The sequence below is a fragment of the Neomonachus schauinslandi genome, chromosome 5, assembly GCF_002201575.2.
Source record: "Neomonachus schauinslandi chromosome 5, ASM220157v2, whole genome shotgun sequence".
Taxonomy (NCBI): Eukaryota; Metazoa; Chordata; class Mammalia; order Carnivora; family Phocidae; genus Neomonachus; species Neomonachus schauinslandi.
The window spans coordinates 170,048,738-170,075,262 of NC_058407.1; the positions used below are offsets into that span (position 1 = coordinate 170,048,738).

Below are 26,525 nucleotides of genomic sequence, written 5' to 3' on the forward strand. Positions count from 1 at the left end.
CCCTGGCTGCTCTTCCTGTGCCCACACTTCAGACCCTGATTCCAGAGCCACTCTGCATGTGCTCTCACTCCAAATCCCAGATTCATGGCTGCTCCACATACATCCCTGTCTCAGGCACCAGAGACACCACTGCTATGGGCTAGCTAGCGCCCCAGACCCTAGAGCCACCACTGCTCCACGCACACCCATGCTCTAGACCCTGCCCCTGTGGCCACTTGGTATGCACTCACATCTCCTGCAACAGAGCCTTTGCCACTGTGGGCTAGCCAATGCCAGGACTCCACGGCCACGGTCATTCTGTAAGCACCTGCACTCCAGACTCTGGCTCTGTTGCTGCTCTGCAAGTGCCAGCATCTGGGCAACAGAGCCATCCCCATGTGGACTATCCAGTGTCCCTGAACCTGGAGCCACTGTCCTCATGCATTCCAGTCCCCTGTTCCATGGTAGCCACATGGTCATCCACACATTAAACACAATCTCACCACTACCGCAAGGGCACCCACAAGCTGAATACAGTGCCAAAAGGGGTCCTCCCAGCCATGATAACACCTGTAAGAGAAAAAGAGATCAGGAGGTTCCCAGTAGCGAAAGATCCCCAATAGCTGCTGCAGATATTTACAGCCTTGACTGTTGAGAACCCCTTGCTATCTTCACCAACCTTTACCTCAGCTAAAGGAGCTGCACAAAGACTATGCTGCTGGGCCTTCTCTGGAGCTGAAATTGCCACATCCTGCCCAGCAAACACCCTCACGCCTACCCACAGGTAAAGGTATTCCCCATCGAAACCAGTCTGTAAAATCTGTTAAGAGGTAATTGCTCTATCAAATGCACAGATATCAGGGCACCTGGGTGGCTCAGTCGGTTAAGCATCTGCCTTCAGCTCAGGGTTCTGGGATTGAGCCCCACATCAGGCTCCCTGCTCACTGGGGAGTCTGCTTCTCTCTCTCCCCCTGCCCCTCAACCCTGCTTGTGCTCTCTCTCTCAAATAAATAAATAAAATCTTTTTAAAAAATGCACAGATATCAATGCAAGGCTACAAGAAACAAACAAACAAAAAAAATCAAGGAAACATGATAGCACCAAAGGAACACAATAATTTCCCAGTAACTGACCCCAAAGAAATTGGTATCTATGAATTGCTATACAAAGAATTTAAAATAATTACTAACCATCTACAAGAGAACACAAGTAAACAATTTGATGAAACCTCTTAAAGAGTACATGATCAAAATGAGACAAATCAACAGAGATGAATCATTTTTTAAAGAACCAAATGGAAATGTTCGGGATAAAGAATACAATGACTGAAATGAAAACTGAAGAGGTGAGCATCAACAGAAGACACGACCAAGCAGAAGAAAGAATCTGTGAGGGTTGCTAGAGGGGAGAGGAATGGGGGGATGGGGTAACGGGGTGATGGGCATTAAGGAGGGCACCTGATGTAATGAGCACTGAGTTTTATACAACTGATGAATCACTGAATTCTACCTCTGAAACTAATAATGCACTATATGTTATTTAATTGAATTTAAATAAAATAAAATAAAAATTTTTTTAAATTTTTTTTTTTTAAGATTTTTTATTTATTTGCGAGAGAGACAATGAGAGACAGAGAGCATGAGAGGGAGGAGGGTCAGAGGGAGAAGCAGACTCCCTGCTGAGCAGGGAGCCTGATGCGGGACTCGATCCCGGGACTCCAGGATCATGACCTGAGCTGAAGGCAGTCGCTTAACCAACTGAGCCACCCAGGCGCCCTAAAATAAAAATTTTTTAAAAAGAAGAGTCTGTGAACTCAAAAACAAACCGTTTTAAATTATCCAGAGGATAAAAAAGAAAAAAAGAATGAAAAAGAGTGAAGATGGACGCCTGGGTGGCTCACTTGTTTAAATGTCTGCCTTCGGCTCAGGTCATGATCCCAGGGTCCTGGGACTGGGTCCCACATCAGGCTCCTGGCTCATCGGGGAGTCTGCTTCTCCCTCTACCCTTTCTCCCTGCTCATGATCTCTCTCTCACTCTCTCTCTCTAAAATAAATAAATAAAAATCTTTAAAAAGAATACCTCACATGGCAAAGCTGTCCTTCAGAAAAGAAGAAAATATAAAGACTTTCCCAAACAAAAGCTGAGGGAATTCATCACCACTAGACCTGCCTTAGGGAAATCTAAAGAGAGTTCTTTAAGCGAAAATGAAAGGATGCTAATTAGTAACAGGAAAACATACAAAGGTTTAAACAGATTGTTAAAGGAAATTATACAGTCAAATTCAGAATACATTAATACTGGGGGCACCTGGGTGGCTCAGTCAGTTAAGCATCCAACTCTCGATTTCAGCTCAGGTCATGATCTCGGGGTCATGAGATCAAGCCCGAACTCAGACTCCACACCCAGTAGAGCTTAAGATTCTCTTTCAGGGTGCCTGGATGGCTCAGTTGGTTGGGTGTCTGACTCTTGGTTTCAGATCAGGTCATAATCTTGGGGTTATGGGATTGAGCCCTGCTCAGCTTGGTGTCGCTCGAGATTCTCTCTCCCTCTCCTTCTCCCTCCCCGTCTGCCCCTCCCCCTACTCATGTGCTCTCTAAAATAAATTTAAAAATAAAATCTTAAAAAAAAAAAAGATTCTTTCTCTCCCCCCCCCTCTGCCCCCCCCCCCGCGTGTGTGCTCTCTCTCTCAAAAAAAAAAAAAAACAACTAATACTGGAATAGTGTATGTAAATCACTTCACTCTAGCATAAATGTTAAAAGACAAAAGTATTAGGTCACCTGGGTGGCTCAGTTGGATAAGCATCCAACTCTTGATTTTAGCTCAGGTCATGATCTCAGGGTCATGAGATCAAGCCCCATGTTGGGCTCCAGGCTGGGCATGGAGCCTGCTTAAGATTCTCTCTCTCTCCCTTTCCCTCTGCCCCTCCCCCACTCCGCTCATGCTCACACTCTCTCTCTAAAATAAAAAAAGTCAAAAGTATTTTTTTAAAAAGTATAGCTACAATAATTGGTTGATGGATACACAATATAATACAGAAATCGTGATATAAAAACATAAAATGTAGGGGAGAGGGGAGTAAAAGAGTACAGTTTTTGTATGCAATAGAAGCTGAGTTATTAGCCCCTTAAAATAGACCCTTATAACTATAAGATGGTTTATGCAAGCCTCATGGTAACTACAAAGAAAAAACCTACAGTAGATACACAAAAGATAAAGAAAAAGAAATCAAAACACACCACTATAGAAAATCATCAAATCACAAAGGAAAACAGCAAGAGAGGAAGAAAGGAACAAAGGATCTATGAAATACCCAGGTAATAGTCAACAAAATGACAAAAGTAAATCCTTACCTATTAATAATTAATTTAAGTGTAAATGGATTATGTTCTCAAATCAAAAGATATAGAGGTTGAATGGAATAAAAAATAAGACATCCCCACACATACCAAAAAGATAAGACCCTATATATGCTGCTTACAAGAGACTCCTTTCACCTTTAAGGACACTCATGAAAAGCGAAGGAATGGAAAGACATTCCATGCAAATGGAACCGTAAGCTATACTTAGACAATACAGACTTTAAGTCAAAAACAGTAATAATAATAGTAATAATAATAATAATAATAATAACAGTAATAATTTATTTTATTTAAATTCAAAGACAGTCATTACATAATGATAAAGGATCAATTCATCAAGAGGGTATACAATTGTAACTACACATGCACCCAACATCAGAGCACCTAAATGTATTAAGTAAATATTAACAACTCTGAAAGTATAAACAACAATAAATAATAGTAGGGGACTTCAATACCCCACTTTCAACAATGGGTAGGTCATCCAAGCAGAAAATCAAAAGGAAATATTGCACATGAATTAGATTTTAGACCAAATGGACCAAATAGATATATACAGAACATCCCATTCAACAGTAGTAGAATAAACATTCCTCTCAAGTGCACACAGAACATTCTCCAGAACAGATCATATGTTAGATCACAAAATAAATCTTAACCAATCTAAGACTACTGAAGTCATATCAAGCATTTTTACAACCACAATGATATGAAAGTAGAAATAAATAATAGAAGGAAACCTAGAAAATTCACATTTTTTGGAAATTAAACAACATATTTCTATACAATCAATGGGTCAAAGAAGAAATCATGAGGGAAATCAAAAAGTATCTTGAGACAAATATAAACAGAAAACACAATATACCAAAACTTATGGGATGCTGCAAAAGCAGTAATAAGCAGGATGTTTACAGCAATAACTGTCTGCGTTAAGAAAGTAAATCACAAGTAAACAACCTAACTTTATTCCTCAAGGAAATAGAAAAACAACAAACTAAGCACAATGTTTTGCAGAATGAAGGAAATAACAAAGATCAGAGCAAAAATAAATGAAATGGAGCCTGAAAGGACAATAGAAGAGAAATCAACAAACTAAGAACTGGCTTTTTTTGAAGAGATCAACAAAATTGACAAATCTTTAGCAAGACTAAGAGAAAAGAAAAATATCTCAAAAAAACAAAATCATAAATGCAAGAGGAGACATCACAAATGATACCACAGAAATGCAAAGGTTCATAAAAGACTACTGTGAACAATTATACCAACAAATTGGAAAACCTAGAAAAAAATGAATAAATTCCTGCATATATACAATCTATCAAGACTGAATCATGAAGAAACAGAAAATGTGAATAGACCTATAACTAATAAAGAGATTGAATCAGTAATCAAAAATCTCTCAGCAAAGAAAAGTCCAGGACCAGATGGCTTCCCTGGTGAACTCTACCAAATGTTTAAGGAGAAATTAATGTCAATCCTCCTAAAACTCTCCTCCCAAAAAATTAAGAGGAGGGAACACTTCAAAACTCACTTTATGAGGCCAGCATTACCCCCAACATCAAAGCCAGACACTACAAGAAAATTACAAGCCAATAGTCCTGATGAACATAGATATAAAAATTCTCAACAAAATACTAGCAAACTGAATTCAAGAGCATATTGAAAGGATTATATGACATGATCAAGTGGATTTAATCCCTGGGATGCAAGAATGGTTCAACATATGCAAATTAATCAATGTGATACATAACATCAACAGAATGATGGGGAAAATAATCGCTTGATCATCTCAATAGATGCAGAAAAAGCATTTGACAAAATTCAACATCTTTTCATGATAATAACTCTCAACAGTTTAGGTACAGAAAGAATATACCTCAACATATTGAAAACCATATATGACAAGTTCACTGCTAACACTATACTTAACAGTGAAAAGCTAAAAGCTTTTCCTCTAAGATTGGGAACAAGGCAAGGATGTCCACTTTCACAACTTTTATTCAACTTAATAGTGGAAGTCCTACATTTCTGCAAAGAAAACATCCAAATGGCCAACAGACACATGAAAAAGTGCTCAACGTCGCTCGGCATCAGGGAAATCCAAATCAAAACCTCAATGAAAGGGGCGCCTGGGTGGCTCAATTGGTTAAGCGGCTGCCTTCGGCTCAGGTCATGATCCTGGAGTCCTGGGATGGAGTCCCGCATCGGGCTCCCTGCTAGGCAGGGAGTCTGCTTCTCCCTCTGACCCTCCCCTCTCTCATGCTCTCTGTCTCATTCTCTCTCTCAAATAAATAAATAAAATCTTTAAAAAAAAAAAAAAACCTCAATGAGATACCACCTCACACCAGTCAGAATGGCTAAAATTAACAAGTCAGGAAACGACAGATGTTGGTGAGGATGCGGAGAAAGGGGAACCCTCCTACACTGTTGGTGGGAATGCAAGCTGGTGCAGCCACTCTGGAAAACAGTATGGAGGTTCCTCAAAAAGTTGAAAATAGAGCTACCATATGATCCAGCAATTGCACTAGTGGGTATTTACCCCAAAGATACAAAAGTAGGGATCCGAAAGGGTACGTGCACCCCGATGTTTATAGCAGCAATGTCCACAATAGCCAAACTGTGGAAAGAGCCAAGATGTCCATCAACAGATGAATGGATAAAGAAGATGTGGTATATCTATACAATGGAATATTATGCAGCCATCAAAAGGAATGAGATCTTGCCATTTGCAACGACGTGGATGGAACTGGAGGGTATTATGCTGAGCAAAATAAGTCAATCAGAGAAAGACATGTATCATATGACCTCACTGATATGAGGAATTCTTAATCGCAGGAAACAAACTGAGGGTTGCTGGAGTGGGGGGTGGGGTGGGAGGGATGGGGTGGCTGGGTGATAGACACTGGGGAGGGTATGTGCTCTGGTGAGCGCTGTGAATTGTGCAAGACTGTTGAATCTCAGATCTGTACCTCTGAAACAAATAATGCAATATATGTTAAGAAAAAAAAAAAGGAAGAAGAAGATAGCAGGAGGGGAAGAATGAAGGGGGGAAATCTGAGGGGGACACGAACCATGAGAGACAATGGACTCTGAAAAACAAACTGAGGGTTCTAGAGGGGAGGGGGGTGGGAGGATGGGTTAGCCTGGTGATGGGTATTAAAGAGGGCACATTCTGCATGGAGCACTGGGTGTTGTGCACAAACAATGAATCATGGAACACTACATCAAAAACTAATGATGTAATGTATGGTGATTAACATAACAATAAAAAATTTTTAAAAACATAGTGGAAGTCCTAGCCAGAGCAATTAGGCAAGAAAAATAAAAGGCATCCAAACAGGAAAGAAAGAAATAAAACTATCTTTCTTCACAGACAAAAGGATCTTATATGTTGCAAACCCTAAAGATAACACACACAAAATATAAGAACTAATAAATTCAGCAAAATTGAAAGATATAAAAATCAACATACAAAAATCATCTGTGTTTGTGCTCATTAACAAAGAATAGCCCAAAAAGGAAATTAAGAATTAAGAAAACAATTTCATTTATAATAGCATCAAAAAGAATAAAATAGGGCTGCCTGGGTGGCTCAGTTGGTTAAGCATCTGACTCTTGATTTCTGCTCAGGTCGTGATTTCAGGGTCATGAGATAGCCCCGAGTCAGGCTCCACACTCAGTGGGGAGTCTGCTTGAGATTCTCTCTTTCTTCTCCCCCTCTGCCCCTCCCCCCCAAGATAGATAAATAAATCCTTAAAAACAAAAGAATAGGTGCGCCTGGGTGGCTCAGTCGGTTAAGCGTCTGCCTTCGGGTCAGGTCATGATCCCAGGGTCCTGGGATCGAGCCCCACATCGGGCTCCCTGCTCAGCAGGAAGCCTGCTTCTCCCTCTCCCACTCCCCCTGCTTGTGTTCCCTCTCTCGCTGTCTCCTTGTCAAATAAATAAAATATTTAAAAAAAAAAAGAATAAAATACTAGGAATAGAACCAACTAAGTAGGCAAAAAATTTATACACTGAAAGCCACAAAAAGTTGCTAAAAGAAATTAAAGACACCAATAAATAGAAAGATACCCCATATTCATGGATTAGAAAACTTGTTAAGATGTCAATACTATCCAAAACAATCTATATATTTAATGTAATTTCTATCAAATTTCAAATGGCATTTTTTTTTCAGAAATAGAAAAATCTATCCTAAAACTTGTATGGAATCTCAAGAGACCTTGAATAGCCAAAACAACCTTGAAAAAGAACAAAGTTAAGGTCTCAGACTTTTTTATTTCAAAACTTAGTATGAAGCTATGATAATCAAAATAGTGTGGTACTGGTATAAAGACAGACATATAGACCAATGGAACAGAATAAAAAGCCCTGAAATAAACCCTCATATGTATGGTCAAATGATTTTTGACAATGGTCCAAAACCATTCAATGGGGAAAGAACAGTCCTTTCAACAAATGGTGCTGGGAAAATGCAATATCCACATGCAAAAGAATAAAGTTGGATCCTCACTTTACCACATATAAAAATTCACTGAAAATGGATCAAAGACCTAAATGTAAGAGCTAAAGCTATAAAACTCTTAGAAGAAGGGGCACCTGGGTGGCTCAGTTGGTTGGGCGGCCAGCTCTTGATTTCAGCTCAGGTCTGATCTCAGGGTTGTGGGATCAAGCTGTGCTGGGCTCTGTACTCAGGGCAGAATCTGCTTGTCCCTCTCCTTCCCCCTTTACCTCTCCCCCCACTCTAAAATAAATAAATTTTTTAAATAATTAAAAAATAAAACTCTTAGAAGAAAACATAGGGTAAAACCTTCACACTATTGGATTTGGCAGTGATTTCTTACATATGACACCAAGAGCAAATGAAACAAAGGAAAAAATAGATAACATGAATACCAAAATTTAAAACTTTTCTATATCAAATGACACAATGAACAGAGTGAAAAGCAATTTATGGAATGGGACAAAATATTTATATATCATATAACTGATAAGGGCTTAATATCCAGAATATATAAAGAACTCCTATAACTTAATAATTAAAAAAAGATCTCACCAAAAAATTGGCAAACAATGGGCGCTTGGGTGGCTCAGTCGTTGGGCATCTGCCTTCGGCTCAGGTCATGGTCCCAGGGTCCTGGGATCGAGCCCCACATCGGGCTCCCTGCTCGGCGGGAAGCCTTCTCCCTCTCCCACTCCCCCTGCTTGTGTTCCCTCTCTCACTGTGTCTCTGTCAAATAAATAAATAAAATCTTTAAAAAAAAAATTTGGCAACGGAACTCTGGAAAACAGTATGGAGGTTCCTCAAGACGTTAAAAATAGAACTACCCTACAACCCAGCAATTGAACTACTAGGTATTTATCCCAAAGATACAGATGTAGTGAAAAGAAGGACCACACGCACCCCAATGTTCATAGCAGCAATGTCCGCAATAGCCAAACTGTGGAAAGAACCAAGATACCCTTTAACAGACGAATGGATAAAGAAGATGTGGTCCAGGGACGCCTGGGTGGCTCAGTAGTTAAGCGTCTGCCTTCGGCTCAGGTCATGATCCCAGGGTCCTGGGATCGAGCCCCGCATCGGGCTCCCTGTTCAGCCAGGAGCCTTCTTCTCCCTCTCCCACTCCCCCTGCTTGTGTTCCCTCTCTAACTGTCTCTCTCTGTGTCAAATACATAAAATTAAAAAAAAAAAGAAAAAAGAAAAGAAGATGTGGTCCATATATACAATGGAATATTACTCAGCCATCAGAAAGGATGAATACCCACCATTTGCATCGACATGGATGGAACTGGAGGGTATTATGCTAAGTGAAATAAGTCAAGCAGAGAAGGACAATTATCATATGGTTTCACTCAAAGTGGAACATAAGCAATAGCACGGAGGACCACAGGGGAAGGGAGGGAAAACTGAATGGGAACAAGTCAGAGAGGAAGACAAACCATGAGAGACTCTGGACTCCGGGAAACAAACTGAGGGTTACAGAAGGGGGGCGGTTGGGGTAACCGGGTGATGGGTATTAAGGAGGGCACGTGTGGTGATGAGCACTGGGTGTTATACACAAATAATGAATCGTTGAACACGACATCAAAAACTAACGATGTACTATATGCTGGCTAACTGAACATAATAAAAAAAATTGGCAAAGGATGTGAATATACATTTCTCCAAAGATATACAAATGACCAACAATCACATGTAAATATGTTCAAAGCACTAATCATTCAGGAAATGCAAACCAAAACCTCATATCCATTAGAATGTCTACTATTATATATACGGACACACATATATATATATATATACATACATATGTAACATATATATGTACATATACATGTGTATATATGTGTGTGTGTATATATATAAAACAGTATCCACTCTACCTCCCTCCCACTTGTACAAAATAATTACAAAAGTTTCAATTATCATTGTTAAGAAGGCCCTTAGAAGACAAAAGCAATTCCACCTTGTGCTGGTGCCTGAGTTCCCTCTGGCAAGACAAAGTTTTAGCCCTTTGACCATAAATTCATATGTAGAAGTGTCCAAGTCACAGTGCCCTCCCATGCTTGCATATACTTGCTGACACCGTTGTGTGTGATTCCCTAAAAGTTTCACACGTATTTTATATTTATTGATGTTCCCTCTGTAGATTCTTCTTTGTTCCTAATAAACTTTAGTAAGTAAAAACAGAAAATAAGTGTTGATGAGGATGTGAAGAAAGTGGAACCTTTGTGCACTGTTGGGAATGTGAAATGGTGCATCCGCTGTGGAGAACAGTATTGGAGATTCCTAAAAAAAAACTAAGAATTGAACTACCACATGATCCAGAAATTCCATTTCTGGGAATCTACCCAAAAGAACTGAAAGCAGAATCTAAAGGAGATATTTGTACACCCATGTTCATAGCAGTATTATTCACAATAACCAAAAGGTAGAAGCAACCCAAGTGTCTCATCAACAGATAAAAGAAAATGGACTATATCTATATGGTGGAATATTATTCAGCCTTAAAAAAGAAGGAAATCCTGACAGCTGCAACACTGATGAACCTTGAGGAGATTATGCTAAGTAAAATAGGCCAGTCACAAAAGGACACATACTATATGATTCTGCTTATATGAGGTGTCTAGAGTAGGCAAACTCATAGAGACAGAAAGGACAGTGGTGGTAGCCAGGGAGCTGGTGGGAAGGAGGAATGGGAGGTTGTTTCATGGGTACAGGGTTTCAGTTTGGGAAGATGAAAAGAATTCTGGAGATTAGTTACACACCATATGAATATACTTAACACTACTGAAATGTACACTAAACAATGGTTAAGAAGGTAAACTTGATATTATATGCATTTCATCACAATTTTTTTTAAAGATTTTATTTATTTATTTGAGACAGAGAGAATGAGAGAGAGAGAGAGAGAGAGCACATGAGAGGGGGGAGGGTCAGAGGGAGAAGCAGGCTCCCTGCCGAGCAGAGAGCCCGATGCAGGACTCGATCCAGGGACTCCAGGATCATGACCTGAGCCGAAGGCAGTCGCTTAACCGACTGAGCCACCCAGGCGCCCTCATCACAATTTTTTTAAATGACCATCAACATAAACACTGAGTTCTAATCTGATTGAATAAACAACATGAATTCCCTGCACGGAAAATAAAAAGTAAGAAAATGTTAAGGCTTTCCCTGTAGACAAAAGTAACAAATTAAACCCCTGGAAGTAGTAACTTTCCAGTAGAAAAACCCTAAGGAGATGATGTGTCTGGAGTCCAGGAGAATTGGGCCCAGCCAGACCCAAGGCAATTACTGCACATTTATTTTTAACAATGCCCACTGAGTATTGTTCCCTAGAGGCCAATGGCAACCCTGCAAATAATTCAAGTGTGAGCCCCACGCATCTCTCCTTGGCCCAAGAATCAGGGAATGAGCCCTGCTCTCTCAGCCTCCTTGCTCACCCTGCCTTCCGCCCACACACTTGCTCTGCATCTTGCTTCCAGTGGGGCCCAGGCTTGAGTCTCTGGCTCTAGGAAGCTTAGGAGCCATCTGCCTCTCCTTAGCAAGGAGGAGCAACTCAGGAGGAGGCAGCTTCCTTGGGTGGGCTTGGCAGAAATCAAACCAACTGAACAGGTCAGTGATAATGTAAGGGCAGAAGAAGACACTCTTCTCTCAATGCCCCAAAATGTGTAAGCCTAAGACACTCCACTTCTCAAAGACAAGCAGAATCAGAGACCTGTAGGGGACCTTGGAAACCAGGCAGGGATCCAACCCCATCACTTTACAAACTTCCTAAACTCATGTAGGATTAGATTTCGGGACAACCTCTCTCAGCCCTGCCCTCATTCCCGACTGTGAGGGCCTATCCAGTAATTCCAACACCTTCTAATGCTTATCCTTGGAAGAGACATCTGAAAATATTTGCTGGCGCTCAGACACGCTCAGAAGGAGAGGAGGTGACTGCCTACAATGGCCTAATTCCTATAGCTTGTTTAATGGAAGCAACTTAGCAAGGAAAACACTAGCAGAAATTAAACCTCAAAGTGTTCCCATTACCCTCCAAATTAACATTTTTTTTAAAGATTTTATTTATTTATTTGACAGACACAGTGAGAGAGGGAACACAAGCAGGGGGAGTGGGAGAGGGAGAAGCAGGCTCTCCGCCGAGCAGGGAGCCCGATGCAGGGCTCAATCCCAGGACCCTGGGACCATGACCTGAGCCGAAGGCAGCCTCTTAACGACTGAGCCACCCAGGCGCCCCCAAATTAACATATTTTTGTTGTCAGATGTACATAGATGTCATCTGTATGTACCTGCTACTTTATGTTCAGCTTTTAAAGTCTATGTCATAGACAAATATCCAGAAATCAACACATTTTTTTCATTTTTAGTATCTGTATAATATTCCATTGCATTGATACATCATAGTTGCAAAGATATAGACTCTGGGGTAGAATTTAAAAACTAATGTTTAGGGCGCCTGGGTGGCTCGGTTGGTTTACTGTTGATCTATTAGTAAGGAATTTACTAATTTTTGTGTAACATTACACTCTACAACTCTGCTCAGCTAACTTTATTTTTAGCAGTGACTTCATTTCTTTTAATAGCTTAGCTATAAGATAGATATTTTGCAAAAAGTTATGTTTTTATTTCTTTTTTCTTTCCAGATAGCCATCACCAGCATTTCTAGCAAGATATTAAATAAGAAATGAAAACAGAGAATACCCATATTTTGTTCTTCTTTTTAGGGAAAAAGTATAAGTCTTCAAAAAACATGATGTTGACCTTTGTTTTTAAATACACCGCTTATCATTATCAAGAAAAAAAGCATTACTACTGTTTTCAGAGTTCTAATCTATAAGGTTTTGACAAATTTATCTGGATCTCATTACAGTAGTTGGTATTTTGTTTGTGTTAAACTAGGTAATGGATTTCCTTGAATCTGACAGATAATTCCTTTAATGCATTGTTTTCTTGGCTTGCACATTTTTTTACTTGGGGCATTTGCATCTGCGTCTGTAAACAAAATTGGTCTAAAATATTCCTTTCATTATCTTGTTTAGTTCGAGTTTAAAATCATATTTGCCTCTAAAAATGAATTGAAGAATAATAACAGAATAACAATAGCCAAGTTAAGTGGGTGCCAACTGTGTGCAACACTGCTGTTCTATGCACATTATGGGTATTTCCTCATTTAATGTTCATAACAACCCCTGTATGCAGATATTATTAATCCATTTTACAGATTATTACTATGTCATAATTTTCTATTTTTATACTTTTATTATTGAACTAATTGGTCCTTAGAGGGTTGGAATATTTTCTTCATTGGAGTCAGACTGTTTAATAAGTTTGTATTTCTTTCTCCATTAGTGTTATATTCATGCTAATTCTTTTTGCATTTTGGGGGCTATTGAGCATATTTGTGAGTAGTCATCTATTTTATTTGATAAGATGTGTTAGCCTCTAGGGTGCCTGGGTGGCTCAGTTGGTTAAGCATCTGCCTTCAGCTCAGGTCATGATCCCGGGGGTCCTGGGATCGAGCCCCACATCAGGCTCCTGGCTCACTGGGGAGTCTGCTTCTCTCTCTCCCCCTGCCCCTCAACCCTGCTTGTGCTCTCTCTCTCAAATAAATAAATAAAATCTAAAAAGAAAAAAGAATTAAAAAAAAAAGATATATTAGCCTCTAATTGAAAATAATAGTCAACTTAAATATAAATCTTTTGTACTAGCTATTAAATTTTCCAAATCCTGACCTCATTCTCATTTTCATTCTCATTTGTTTATCAAAACTGATATTGCTCATTAACTCTTTTTCAAAGAATCAATTATCAGATTTCTGCTTAAATAACTTTTCTTTTTCTGGGTCATTTGATTTTAGTTTTATTATCTACATTTTAACTTGTTTCCCCTTCTAAATTATTTAAGCAGAGCTAATTATGGCTCAATCACTGGGTAAAATTAAACATGAGGACTCCAAAGTCAATGACAAGCATTTTCTCCACCCCTTGGGCTCTCACAGAACAGGTCCCGTATCCAAGCCAACACAAACCCCAGAGTTGTGGTGGTCACCAGAGAGAGAGATGCAGGACTGCTGCTGAAGCAGAACACAAGGTCAGTCTGTGCGCTGGCTGGCTAAGGATCAGATCTCAACAAATAGGTGTCTGAGTCCAGGTATGTATGAGTTAGTGCAGTGTAGAGCCTGTACCTACGGGGGTCTGAGTAGTGGCATTAGGTGGTTTACAAAGATGGAGACAAGTAGCATCAAATCACTTGGTGAGAAAGTGATTCCTTTTTGAGTTCTCCCTCAACCCTTCTGACTCCCTCTCAGAGAAATCCTCAGGTGCTATTTCCCAACTCCTCCCTGGGACTTTACATTCTCCTTTTTTAACCAAGGAAAAGTAGGTTTCAGACTGAGAACTCTCTGCAGGTAATGGTGTCTAGCTAAAATTCAGTAAGTGATACTGTTTTCTTATGTATCATGGAGCATAAATTTTCATTTTAATAAATGAATTTCAATTAACAAAATCAGTGAGTTAAATAAGAGTATTAACGAAATAATAATATAGGTGATAAGTAAATGTAGTGACATTTGGGAGACACGAAGTTGATATCAGGTGAAGAAGGACTATATTTAAGGTCTCACCCAATCTCAAAGATGTATGGTCACGAAAGGGAACATTAAGAACAGTTATCCCTTCATTCAACAACAGCATAAAATCATTGAGTGTCTCCTTTAGTCCAGGCATGGTTCTAGAAACTGGGGATATAGCAATACATAAAAATAAAGCTCCTGCCCTCATGAGCTTATGATATGATTGGTCAGAAAATGAGGAGGACCGAGGGCAAGAAACCAGTGAGGCAGGAAAGGTGCCACAACAAAACTGCGCTCTGAACCCAGTGGGGAATGTGTTTCCAGAAGGTGGATGTGCCAACTGCGGCTTGTTGGTTTTAGTAAGATGGAGCCTGAGGACCAACCACAGATGTGGCAATGGTGGCTTTGACCAGGTAAGTTTCATGGATTGTGGGGAAGCCTCAGAAGGCGGCTTCATGAGCAACAGGAAGAAGGGAACTATGGTTTGCATACTGGACATAGTTTGAGGACTTTTCTGGAAAGGGGGAGTAGAGAAGTGAGCTGACAGCCAGAGGGGAATGTGGGCCAAGGGTGGATTTTCAAAACTGGGTGATGTCTGGATGTTGACAGGAATGATCCAGAAGCCAGGAGAAAAATCCTTTTTGTCTCAAGTTAGACTCTCTTAGCTTGGGTTTTCTTCAAATAGGCAGTACTTGGGAAGAGTACTTTCCTAACGAGTGGGAAGTAGTAACAAGAAATTTTTCTTCTCCCACATCTCCGGGGAAGTGGAGGATTGGAAGGAAAAGAGGATGGTGTCACCCTGGTTGGAAAGGAGTACTAGTCAAGGAAGGGACAGAGCTTTTGCCACGACACACGCCACAGCTCCCCGTCTCAAAATGTATCTCTCCCAGTACAGGTGATCCTCTCCCCCGACGTCCCTGCCCCATCCCACCTGCTCCACATGCCCCTTCTCCTGCCCCAGCGCTGGCCACTCCAGGAAGCCCTGACCCATTTACACAGAAGCCCCAAGGCTAAGTTCACCTGGTAGCACTTTTTGGTCTTTTGGAGAAAATCAAAGCAGTGAAATTGAAGGAACACGTTTATCTTCCACACTAAGGAACAGGCCGAGAACTCAACTGGGATCTGCAGCATAGCCAAAATCTCCATCCCTCCTTTACCCTCCCCACCTGCACTGGTAAGTTTCTTTGCTCCAAGCAGGCTCCACCTCAGCAAAATGGTGGGGTGGACAAAGGCAACCGCCCAAGACCGTTTTCCCATTGTCATTCCCTGCCCAGTTCCAGGTGGGTCATAACCCTGCCCCCATGGCTTTTCCAGACTGATTTCCCCCGTCAGCTCTTCCCCCATCCCTGCTCAGCACACTGACTCAAGTTCTTCCTTCCCCCCCTCCCTCTTTGTGATTTACATTCTCACAGGACCCAAATCCCAACTATGTCTTGTGAAGCAGTGGAAAATAATTGATATTATATCTAATGGAACTTCAGCTGAGCTCACACTGAACTATCATGAACTCCAGTTTCTGGAGTCCAGTTTCTGCGGTCCTACTGTTTTCTTTTCCCCCATTCCATTCCTTTGGGCAATGTTACACTTGTAGTTTCTCTTTGTCACCTGCAGGGACAACTCTTACCCTCCAGAGGCAAGTCCTTTCCTGGATAAGCCCAGACAGAAGGGTTGGCTGAGCTGTCCCAGTCAGCAGGCTCTTCTGTCCAGGTTTGTCCTGACGTACTCCATCCACATCATTATCACAAGGACCAAGGTAACCCAGAGCCCGTGATAAGCGGCAGCTGGACCACCCTAAGTCCTGGGCCATATGTGACTGGGGGAACAAAGGAAGACAAAGTATTTGAGGGGAAGGAGGGTATGTACAAATAATACCCCCTGGTTCTATATATGTGCCATTGTGGTTCCAGAATTCTGTAGAGAAAGGGCCTTCAGGTGGCAATCTTTTTGGGAGTAAGAAGAAACTATAGTTCTTTACTTAATAGTGAAACAACATCAGTTGCTCAAATCAAAGAATGAGAGTACAACAGAAGTTTGGGGGGCAAAACACCCTAAGCACTCCTTGTTTGTTAGCACCACTGAGTCCCTGGCCATATGTCACAAGGATTCTCCTTAGAGGGATGGCAGATGGGGCTTTGCAGGTTTGGGATCAGAGCATTTTGGTAGTGAAATAATTAAAACTCTGACTTTGAGGTCTGTTGGGGCCAGAAGACTCCCTGGTTGAAGCTTTTCCTTTGGTAGATAGAGAGCCTTCTTTGGATTTCATACCAAATGAACAGAGAGATGTCAGTTAGCCGGATGTGAGTTGAGGGGTTGTATGAGGGAAGAAGGGAGGCATGGGTGCCACCCCCTATTCCCTATAGCCTGTGCCTGCTCTGGATCTCTCAGCAGGACCAGCCAATCATGGAGGGAGAAAACCAGACAAGCGCCTCTGAGTTCATCCTCCTAGGGCTCTCCAGCCAGCCTGAAAGGCAGGAGCTGATCTTTGGGCTCTTCCTTGTCATGTACCTGGCCGGGGCAGCAGGGAACTTGCTCATCATCCTGGCCATTGGCTCAGACTCCCACCTCCACACGCCCATGTACTTCTTCCTCAGCAACCGTTCCCTGGTGGATTTCTGCTTCATCTCTGCCACAGTCCCCAAGATGCTTGTGAACATCCAGATGCAGACTTGGTCCATTTCCTATGGTGGCTGCTTAGCCCAGATCTACTTCTGCATTTTGCTTGCCAACATGGACAACTTTCTCCTGACAGCAATGGCTTATGACCGCTACGTGGCCATCTGTCACCCACTGCACTACTCCACCATGATGAGTCTGCAAATCTGTGCCCTGATGCTGGGGAGCTCCTGGCTCATTGCCAGCCTCCACTCCCTGCTACACACTGTCCTCATGGCTCGGCTGGAGTTCTGTGCCAGCAACGTCATCCCTTACTTCTTTTGTGACCTTATTCCCCTGCTCCAGCTCTCCTGTTCTAACACCCAGCTCAACCAGCTCATGATTCTGCTGGTGGGGGGCTTGATTGTTCTCATCCCCTTTCTCGGCATTCTTGTGTCCTACACCCACATTGTGTCTGCTGTGCTCAAGGTCCCATCTGCCAGGGGCAAACAAAAGGCCTTTTCCACCTGTGGCTCTTACCTCACTGTAGTCCTTCTCTTCTGTGGGACCATCACAGGGGTCTACCTGAATCCCTCATCCTCCCACTCAGCTGACAAGGAATCACTGGCTTCAGTGATGTATACGGTGGTCACACCCATGCTGAACCCCTTCATCTACTGCCTGAGGAACAAGGACATGAAGGGAGCTCTAAGAAAACTCTTGGAGGGAAGGCTTTATCCTGTGGGCGATGACAGCCCCTCTCAGGGCCTTTGTGCTGGGAATGGGATGAACCAGGGACAGGCTCCACATATAGAAGGCTGGAAAAACACAGACCTCATTGTCTTGGGTCACCATGGCCAGGGAGTCCTCTCATTACTCCATAAGTAATTTGCAAGTCCCTTCTTGGCCCCCCGCACAGACTGCTGAGGGACATAAACTCTCCCCTAAAGACAGAACCACATAAACAAATGCAAATTAGCTTTATCTACAGACCTTCTGGAGAGGGTTCACGTGAAAAAGGTGAACTCATAGGAATCTATGGCCTGTGCTGATAGCCTATGCCAAAGGAATGCCCTCTGAGAGCCCCAGACACCCCCAGGTCCTCAAAATCCTTAACCCTCATGCATCGCAATTTCTAAACTCCTCTGCTACATCCCCACTTCCTCAACCACCATCCCCACATTCTGGGTTGAATCTAGCTCTGGGGACAGACTTGATTGTCCTCAAAGCCATCCCACTCGTGGCCTTGGATGCTGCTGGGTGGGGTTCCATACTCTAGGTACTTGCATCAGGAATGCCTGCAGCAATATCTCAGCTGAACACCTAAGCAGGTGGCAAGGGGTATGGTAGAGCTTGAAAGAACATTACACAGAAAGTCCAACCCACTGGGGCCGCTAGTCCTGGCACCACAGTTACTGGCCATTTGACTCCAGTCCATTTGAAATTCACCATTCTACCAAACACTGTGCTTTTTTAGTCTCTACTCTGTGGTTCCAGCAGGCCCAACTTGCCCATTTCTATCAAAATTCCAGGTGTCCTTCAAGCTCAGATAAAATACCATGCCCTTCATGAAGCCACCTCACATCTCCCCAACCAAGAGACAGTATTTTCTCTCCCCTTGAACGCCATATAATTCTGTCAATCCTTTTCATACCTGGCTTTGCATGATTCATGTTCACCATAACTCCACTCCAAACAGGATGGCTGGGTCCTTTTTAAATTTTATAAAAGGTCCTATTCATCTTAAGAAACATCCTCAGAAGACTCTATCATAGTGCTGGGTTTAAAATAATGACTCAATAAAAGTACGCTGGTAATAGATGTTGATGACGACCAGGACAATGGCAGCACACACTGCAGAAAGAACACTTATGTCCTCTCCCCCCATAATTTAGTCTTAACCAATACCTTTTCTATCTCCCCCTCCCCCTCCAAGAAAAAAGAGCTACCAATCCAACTGGTCAGAACCTAAAGAGTTCACTGGTGCATATTTTATGAAGGGCAGTGTGCCCTAAAGGGTTAACATCCAGGGATGAAGCCCCCTTCCTTCCAGCCTGCCCCTGGTTATTCCTCTTCTATTCATGGTCTCCTTGGAGTCCCCATTTTGGGACGAGTCACCCCTCTTTCTATGTATACACCATGGCTAAGCACGCAGATCCTCAATTCAGATTTGGGACTAAGAGTGGGAGGGGGTAGGCCTAGACCATTTTCCAGCTAACCTTTGACCAGTGGGTCCACGATGGAGGTTACTGGGTGTAACTCAGATACTAACAAAGTGGCACTCTGGCTCAAAGTTTGCTATTGTTCTTTGAGCATATTGTTTCCTTAGGAGCCCTCAGGAGCTGGGATAATTGGCAGGGCAGGATAGGCTTTCCTGGGACTCTGACCATAAAACCACAACAATACCAACAAAATCTCACCTCAAACCTGTAAAAATGATGTGAAGAAATGTTGACGTCAACCACCCTCACAGACTTGGCAGCATAAACCCAATCCCATGAACGTACCAGAACATTAATTTTAATTTTTAAAAATATTCAAGAAGAAAGGAAGAAAAATAGTTCCATTATCTACATTTTTAAAATAGCATTATTAAGTACCACTAGTAATAAAGTGGAAGTATCTTCAAGAATAATGAGAATAGGGTGCCTGGGCGGCTCAGATGGTTAAGCGACTGCCTTCCACTCAGGTCATGATCCCAGAATCCTGGGATCGAGTCCCACACCGGGCTCCCGGCTCAGTGGGGAGCCTGCTTTTCCCTCTGATCCTCTCCCCTCTCATGCTGTTTCTCTCTCTCTCTCTCAGATAAATAAATAAAATCTTAAAAAAAAAAAAAGAATAATGAGAATAATAAATATCACCTATATGGCATTTTCCAAGTCACATAAAATCTTTTCACGCCAACATCTCATTCACACTGTATGCCTTTTCCACACCAAAGGGCCACAGCTACATCCACTTAACACATACAATTTGAGCTCAAGTGACAATTCTGTACCAGGTACTACATTCTAGGCACTGGGGATATATCAGCAAACAAAACAAAGGTTCTACTTTCATGCAGCTGGTGTTCCAGGGCAATGGGAGGAGAACAGAAAAAAAAAAAAAAAAAGAGAGAGAGAGAACAAGTATACATAAAATATGTCAGAAAGCTCTAAGTGCCATAAAGAAAAACATATCAAGGTCAGGGACTAGCAATTGATAAGGAGAGTAATTGTGGCAGGGTGGTGCTTCAAGTGTCCATTGCGGAGAAACAAACCACCCAAATTTAGTGGCTTAAAATAACAGCAATCATTGAAGCATCTGGCTGACTTAGTCGATGGATGGAGCACGTGACTCTTAATCTCAGGGTCATGAGGTCAAGCCCCATGTTGGGCGAGGAGTCTGCTGAAAATAAAAGTAATAATAAAACAATAAAAAATAAATAATGCCTACTTAACCAGGGCTGTTATAGAGTTCAGGCAAATTCTTGTATATAAAATGCCTGTAATAAATAGTAAACACTCAATAAAATATTACTTAAAGCAACTTAAAAAAATAAAAGCAATCATTTATTTTATCTCTCATCTTTCTGGGAGTGGCTGTGTTGAGCTAGGCAACGCTCCTTCGGGGTCTGTCATGTGGTTGCAGACAAACAGGCTTAGGCTGGAGTTATCCTGAAGGATTCCCCACTCACGTATCGAAGGGTTGATGTTGGCTGTCAGCGAGGACCACAGTTAGGGCTATTGTTGCTGGAGTATCTATGTGTGGCCTGTCTGTGACGCGGGCTTCCTCACAGCATGATGGCTCGGTCCCAAGGGCAAGCATCCCAAGCACTGTTTTTCATGACCCAGCCTGAGGAGTAACAGCATCACTGCCTTCATATTTTATTTGTTAAAAGTGAGTCACTATGGCCAGACAATATTCAAGGGGAAAGGAATTAGACTGTAACTCTTGATGGGAAGAATGTCAAAGAATTCGCAGACATGTTTTAAAAATATCACAAGTACTTAGGGAAGATCTCTCAAGACAGAAACTCACGTGAAGAGAGAGATAAAGTCGTAAAAAGTCTTGAGGAAATGGGTTCCAGGCACAGGGAACAAGAGCACAGCCCCTAAGATTAGGGAGCATTCTTGGCATGTTGGCCAACATGCTCCAGAAAGAACTGTTAGCTAAGTAAGGTCTTTGACTTTTACTCCGAGAAGAGAAGCCTTTGGAAAGTTCTGAACAGAGAAGTGAAATAATCTTACTTATATTTTCTAAAGTTCTTTTATGATGAAGAGACTATAGAATGGAAAGAAAAGAAGCAGCTCCCTGCTAGTCGTCCAAGAGAGAAGATGGTGGCTCAGACCTGAAAGTGCTGGAGGTAGTAAGAAGCTGCTAGACTGTGTGTGGTTTGAAATAGAATCGACAGAATTTACTGATGGTTTGGATTCGGGGTATGAGAGAGCGGGCTCTAGGCTTTTTGGCCTGAGCAACTGAGGGAATGTAAGATCTATCCACTAAGATGAGAAAAAAAAAAAAGAGGTTTGGATGGTGGAGAGAAAACAAAGAGTTTGAGATGCCTATTTGATCTTCAAGTGGGTAGCTGTATCTGTGAGAACTCAGTGGAATTCAAAGCCCCCTGGGATCTGGCTTTCCCCTCCCCACCCCGTCCACCCCCCGGCTATGCCACCGAAACAGATCTCACCAATATCACCAATGATTCTCTAACTTGATAAGGCCAGTAGCATTAAACACATTCACACTGTTGTGCAGCCACACCACCATCCATCCATAGAACTCTTCCTTTTCCAAATTGAAACTTTGCCCCCATCTAACACTAACTCCCCATTCCTTCTGTTCCCGGCACTTGGCAACCACCCTTCTACTTTCTGTCTCTATGAATCTGACTACTCTAGGTACCTCATGTGAGTGGAATCATATAGCACTTGTCCTTTTATTTCACTTAGCACAATGTCTTCAGGTTTCATCTGTGCTGTAGCATGTCAGAATTCCCTCCCTTTTTAAGGCTGAATAACCCATTGTATGAATAAACCACATTTTATCAACTCATCCACTGATGGACACCTGGGTTGCCTCCACCTTTTGACTATTGTGAATAACACTGCTATGAACATGGGTGTACAAATATCTCTTTGAGTCCCTGCTTTCAATTCTTTAGGGTCTATACCAGAAGTGGAATTGCTGTGTCATAATGGTAACTCTAGTTCTCAGTTTTTGAAGAGCCACCAAACTGTCTTGCAAAGCACTTTTTGCTTTTTTTTTTTTTTTTTACTTTTTGCATTTTACATTCCCACCAAAAGTGTACAAGTTTTCCAATTTCTCCACATCCAAACTAAGAGATAAAAAAAAATTGAGGGGCGCCTGGGTGGCTCAGATGGTTCAGCATCTGCCTTCGGCTCAGGTCGTGATCCCAGGAATCTGGGATCGAGCCCCACGTCGGGCACATTGCTCAGTGCAGAGCCTGCTTCTCCCTCTCCTCTGCCATTCCCTCCACTTGTGCTCTCTGGCTCTGGCTCTCTGTCAAATAAATAAATAAAATCTTTAAAAAAAAAAAATTGAAATCTCTGTTAAACATCTTCAGTGAAAAGTTGCATGTCTTTGCTATCTGTCTCTAGTTGGGGTTAATCTAATTCTTTTTTTCTTTTTTGCTGCTACACTTAGTAAATTAGGAAAGGAAAATGAAACGCAAGAACATAATACATATTGAGTAACGATCCAATGTTGAGATAAGGGGTCAGTATGTTCTGTATGAATGGAGTTATTCTGACAATGATATGATCTATACAAGTGGTGGTCTAGGAATGGATCTCCCCTTAGTTGGCACTTAGAGTCAACTCCATATGAACATTAAGTTGTGTGGGACAATGGAACAGTTTGGATAAAAGTGTGGAAAGGAAATAGATACTAAAACTGAGAAGAGTGCTCACTTTGACAGCACTTATACTAAAACTGGAGCAACACAGAGATTAGCATGGCCCCTGTGCAAGGATGACATGCACATTCGTGAAGCGTTCTATATTTTTGTATGGAATCACTGAATCACTAGATTATACAACTGAAACTCATATAACACTGTATGCTAACTCACTGGAATTAAAATTAAATTAAATACTGAGAAAAGATCCAGTGGGGGGAGAAGGATAAGAATTATTATTTTTGCTATCTTTGCATAATAATGGCGTGAGCCAAGCTACTCATGCTGTTTGACAAGGTCCAAGTATGGGGGACGATCCTGAAAACAGGAGACTCCACAGCTGGCTCCTGCTATTCTCTTTCATTTTGTTTATGGCAATCTTTATAATTGTGGGAATATTTCTGGGGTTTCATGATAAAGTGACTACTCATCTTAGTTACGCCTAGCTAAGCAATCATAATGAAACTAATTCTAAGGGGGAGGAAGATAAGGGAGGGGAAGAGTGAGTGCAAGGCCATTTGTAGATTTGGCTATCACTTTGTTGGGAGAAGCCATCACAAAGGGCATGTATGCTTTATTATGCCGGAGTCCAGCTCCAGCTGGGGTGGGTCTCTCGTAGGAAAGGATGGCGTCGGCCAATGAGGAGACACAGACACAGGATCAGGTTGCAAGCGTCTCCTCCTGACAGCCTCGGAGGAACTATATTTATATGTTAGGATATTTTTGTTTTTCCAAATCTTAGATCATTTTCTGGATTACAGCCATAGCCTTCTTTCATTTTTCCTTTGTAATGATTAACATGACCTTTATTGATTTCTGCTTATTGGCTTTCGCTAAAACTAAAAAACAGTACGCAAAGAGAAAGGTGCTAGACAGAGCGTGACCGTCTTGTTACTTTGTTCTATAGAAACTAATTCACCTACTTTGCTGTGCTGTCCACATCCAGCCCAGCACCTAGTCAGGGATAAGCACAACCTCATCTACATCAGAATTCAAGCATTTTTCCATTGAGCTGCACCCTTGGGACACCCAAAAGAAAGTGCTTCACCCTCCTCACCCATTATGGGGACATTAAAGTGGAGTAAAGCAATGGCAACCAAGAAAACTGGGGAGGGACGGCCACCACGGATTCACTGAAGAAATCTTTCTTAAGCACATTTATTAAGCTGGGCATTACAGTGAGCCCTGAGACAGAGTGAATGGATTTCTGACAAATAAAAAAAAAAATCAAAATCAAAGTATTTTTCTTGGGAGAGATCAGGATGTAAGTATCCTGTATTGTTGAAGAGATTCACATGTTATGGCTACAACCTGAAAGGAGTAAAATAACACTTTGCTGTGGAAAGTCATGCCTTGCTGTTCCTTCTTAGGGCCATACCTGCTTTGGGCTGGTGGGGGTAAACTTCAGGATCTGTTCCAATGTTTGAATGGGTGTTCTGGTGAAGCCGCATGTTTCCCACAATGGAGCTATCATTCCTGAGATTTATGTGATTATCATCTGAGGGGCTGCGTAAAATGAAGATTCCCTGTGGACATCCACAAATACATTTTAAACAAGTTCCCCAGGTGATTTTGATGTTAAGTGATACTGTGTTAAATAATACTGTGAGAATCTCTGTTGAAAAGCATTATTAAAAGACAAACTGAGGCGTATTAAAAATGTTAAGAGTTTGAGGGCGCCTGGGTGGCTCAGTTGGTTGGGCGACTGCCTTCGGCTCAGGTCATGATCCTGGAGTCCCCGGATCGAGTCCCGCATTGGGCTCCCTGCTCGGCGGGGAGTCTGCTTCTCCCTCTGACCCTCCTCCCTCTCATGCTCTCTCTCATTCTCTCTCTCTCAAATAAATAAATAAAATCTTTAAAAATGTTAAGAGTTTGAGCAAAAATCAATTCCCATCAGACAGTACCAAACCAGAAGTGGCTAGCAGCCCTCCACCCACAGTAGGTAGCGGCCAGACACTTATAAACATAGGAAGCAAAGCAAAGAAAGTATTTCATTGGCTATAGCTTAAAGTTGCCTTATAGGGGAAAGCCAATGGATATTTGTGGTTGTTTGCCCTTATGTTTCAATTCCTTAACTTTGAGGCATTGACAGACCTAGGTTTGGGGTTGTTTATGTAGGCTGCCAAGGCATTAGTACTACCTGTTTAATGGCCTCCTTGTTTAAGTAATTTAATAGCATGAAGGACAAAATCTCAATCTGGAATATCCTAAGGATAGTTTTCACCTTAAGTATGTCAGGGACTTGCCAACTCCACTACCAGCAAAGGTGTGAATACAGCTCATGGCTCAGCAAGCTGACAGAGCTGGTTTTACTGAGTGCTGACTACCACCCAGAGGGAGCAATTTTCTCTGCAGGATCACGGAAAGCAAGGGAAAGGTCCTAAGACAGTGGAGCTGGATCGCTCGCTTCTAGATCTGATACATTGGATCTTTTGAGTCAGATGCCATTATTCCATGAGCAAATGATCTTCTAGAGTCCAACCCCACATGATCTAGTTACCTCTCCTACTGCTCCCCTGAGCCTACTGAAGTATAAAGTACTTCAATGTAGAGGTATGATAAGCGCCAGGTTATCTCTGGGATTTACCAGAGAGGCATTTGGGTCATTTTTGGAGTCAGGGAGGGCAGAGAAGCTAGGGAACAGTAAGGACACTGGCATGTTTTGGGTCTCTAGGGGTAGCGGCTCCTGCTGATTTAATAGTGCATGAAGACACTGGATGTGGGCTGGAGCTGAGGTCCTCTGAGGTTTGCTAGGGCCTGGGGTTAGGGGAGCTTTCAGATGTATACCTATAGTCACTGGGTGGTACATAAACTCTATCACACACTAGAGGTGTCAAGCGAATGCCTTTTGGGTACCTAATTCCCAGCATATCAGCTAAATCTAAAAAACAAAACAAAAAAACACAAAAAAACTAGGCTTTCTGAAGACCAGTCCCCAACATCTAACAGCCCTTCTGTTATTTCATATTCAACAATTCTAAAATTAGACTAATTTTTCCCTTTTAATTCATTGCTGCTCAAAACAGTTAACACAGTTAACCCTCCAGATTTCATTTATTTGACCATCAATTTTGCCCTGCTATAGAGGTCTGTCATAAGCACCAAGGAAGATACAAATTGTGAAATAATTCCAAAACACTGTGAGACTAAATGCCACCGGGATACCTGTACATTTGTATTAACCAGAACATGCATTAATTACAAAGATGCTCCCTGAAGCAATGGGCTAAAACCAGCAGATTTGGGGAAAATGATCCCTCATTTGGAGCAGAAGGTATACGCCTACACAAAACCAAGCCCAGGGATGAAGACACTGAAAACAGGACTTTCCATAAAGGAAGCTGCCACACGAAAGGTCTTCCTTCAGTCACTGCAGGAAGGAGCCTTGGTCAACCACACGCATAGTGAAAAAAGCATGGAAATGAATCTGCAGCTCTTGTGCAAGATGAGGTACGATCAATTCAGCGCATCTCATTAGCTATACGCTGTGTCACCCTCCTGCTCCCACCTCAGGGCCATTATCACTGGACAAGGACTTGCTTCCCTTTTCTTCCCACATTCATAACTAGTAAATCCCATCGGTTTTTTTTTTAATTTTAAATTCTTATAATAAAATA

General features: G+C 41.9%; 1 protein-coding gene and 1 non-coding gene across 2 annotated transcripts; both read left to right on the forward strand.

The window, feature by feature from the left end:
- The first annotated feature begins 16,817 nt into the window (after positions 1 to 16,817).
- On the forward strand, positions 16,818 to 17,761 carry LOC110571856 (olfactory receptor 1F12-like). Its single transcript, XM_021680039.2, is given in 2 exon segments — positions 16,818 to 17,727; positions 17,730 to 17,761. Coding segments are annotated over 2 exon segments (942 nt in total).
- Positions 17,762 to 22,913: 5,152 nt separating this feature from the next.
- Positions 22,914 to 23,017, forward strand: LOC123324955. The gene has a single exon (XR_006540132.1). It is a non-coding gene; the product is annotated as a U6 spliceosomal RNA (small nuclear RNA).
- The last annotated feature ends 3,508 nt before the right edge of the window (positions 23,018 to 26,525 follow it).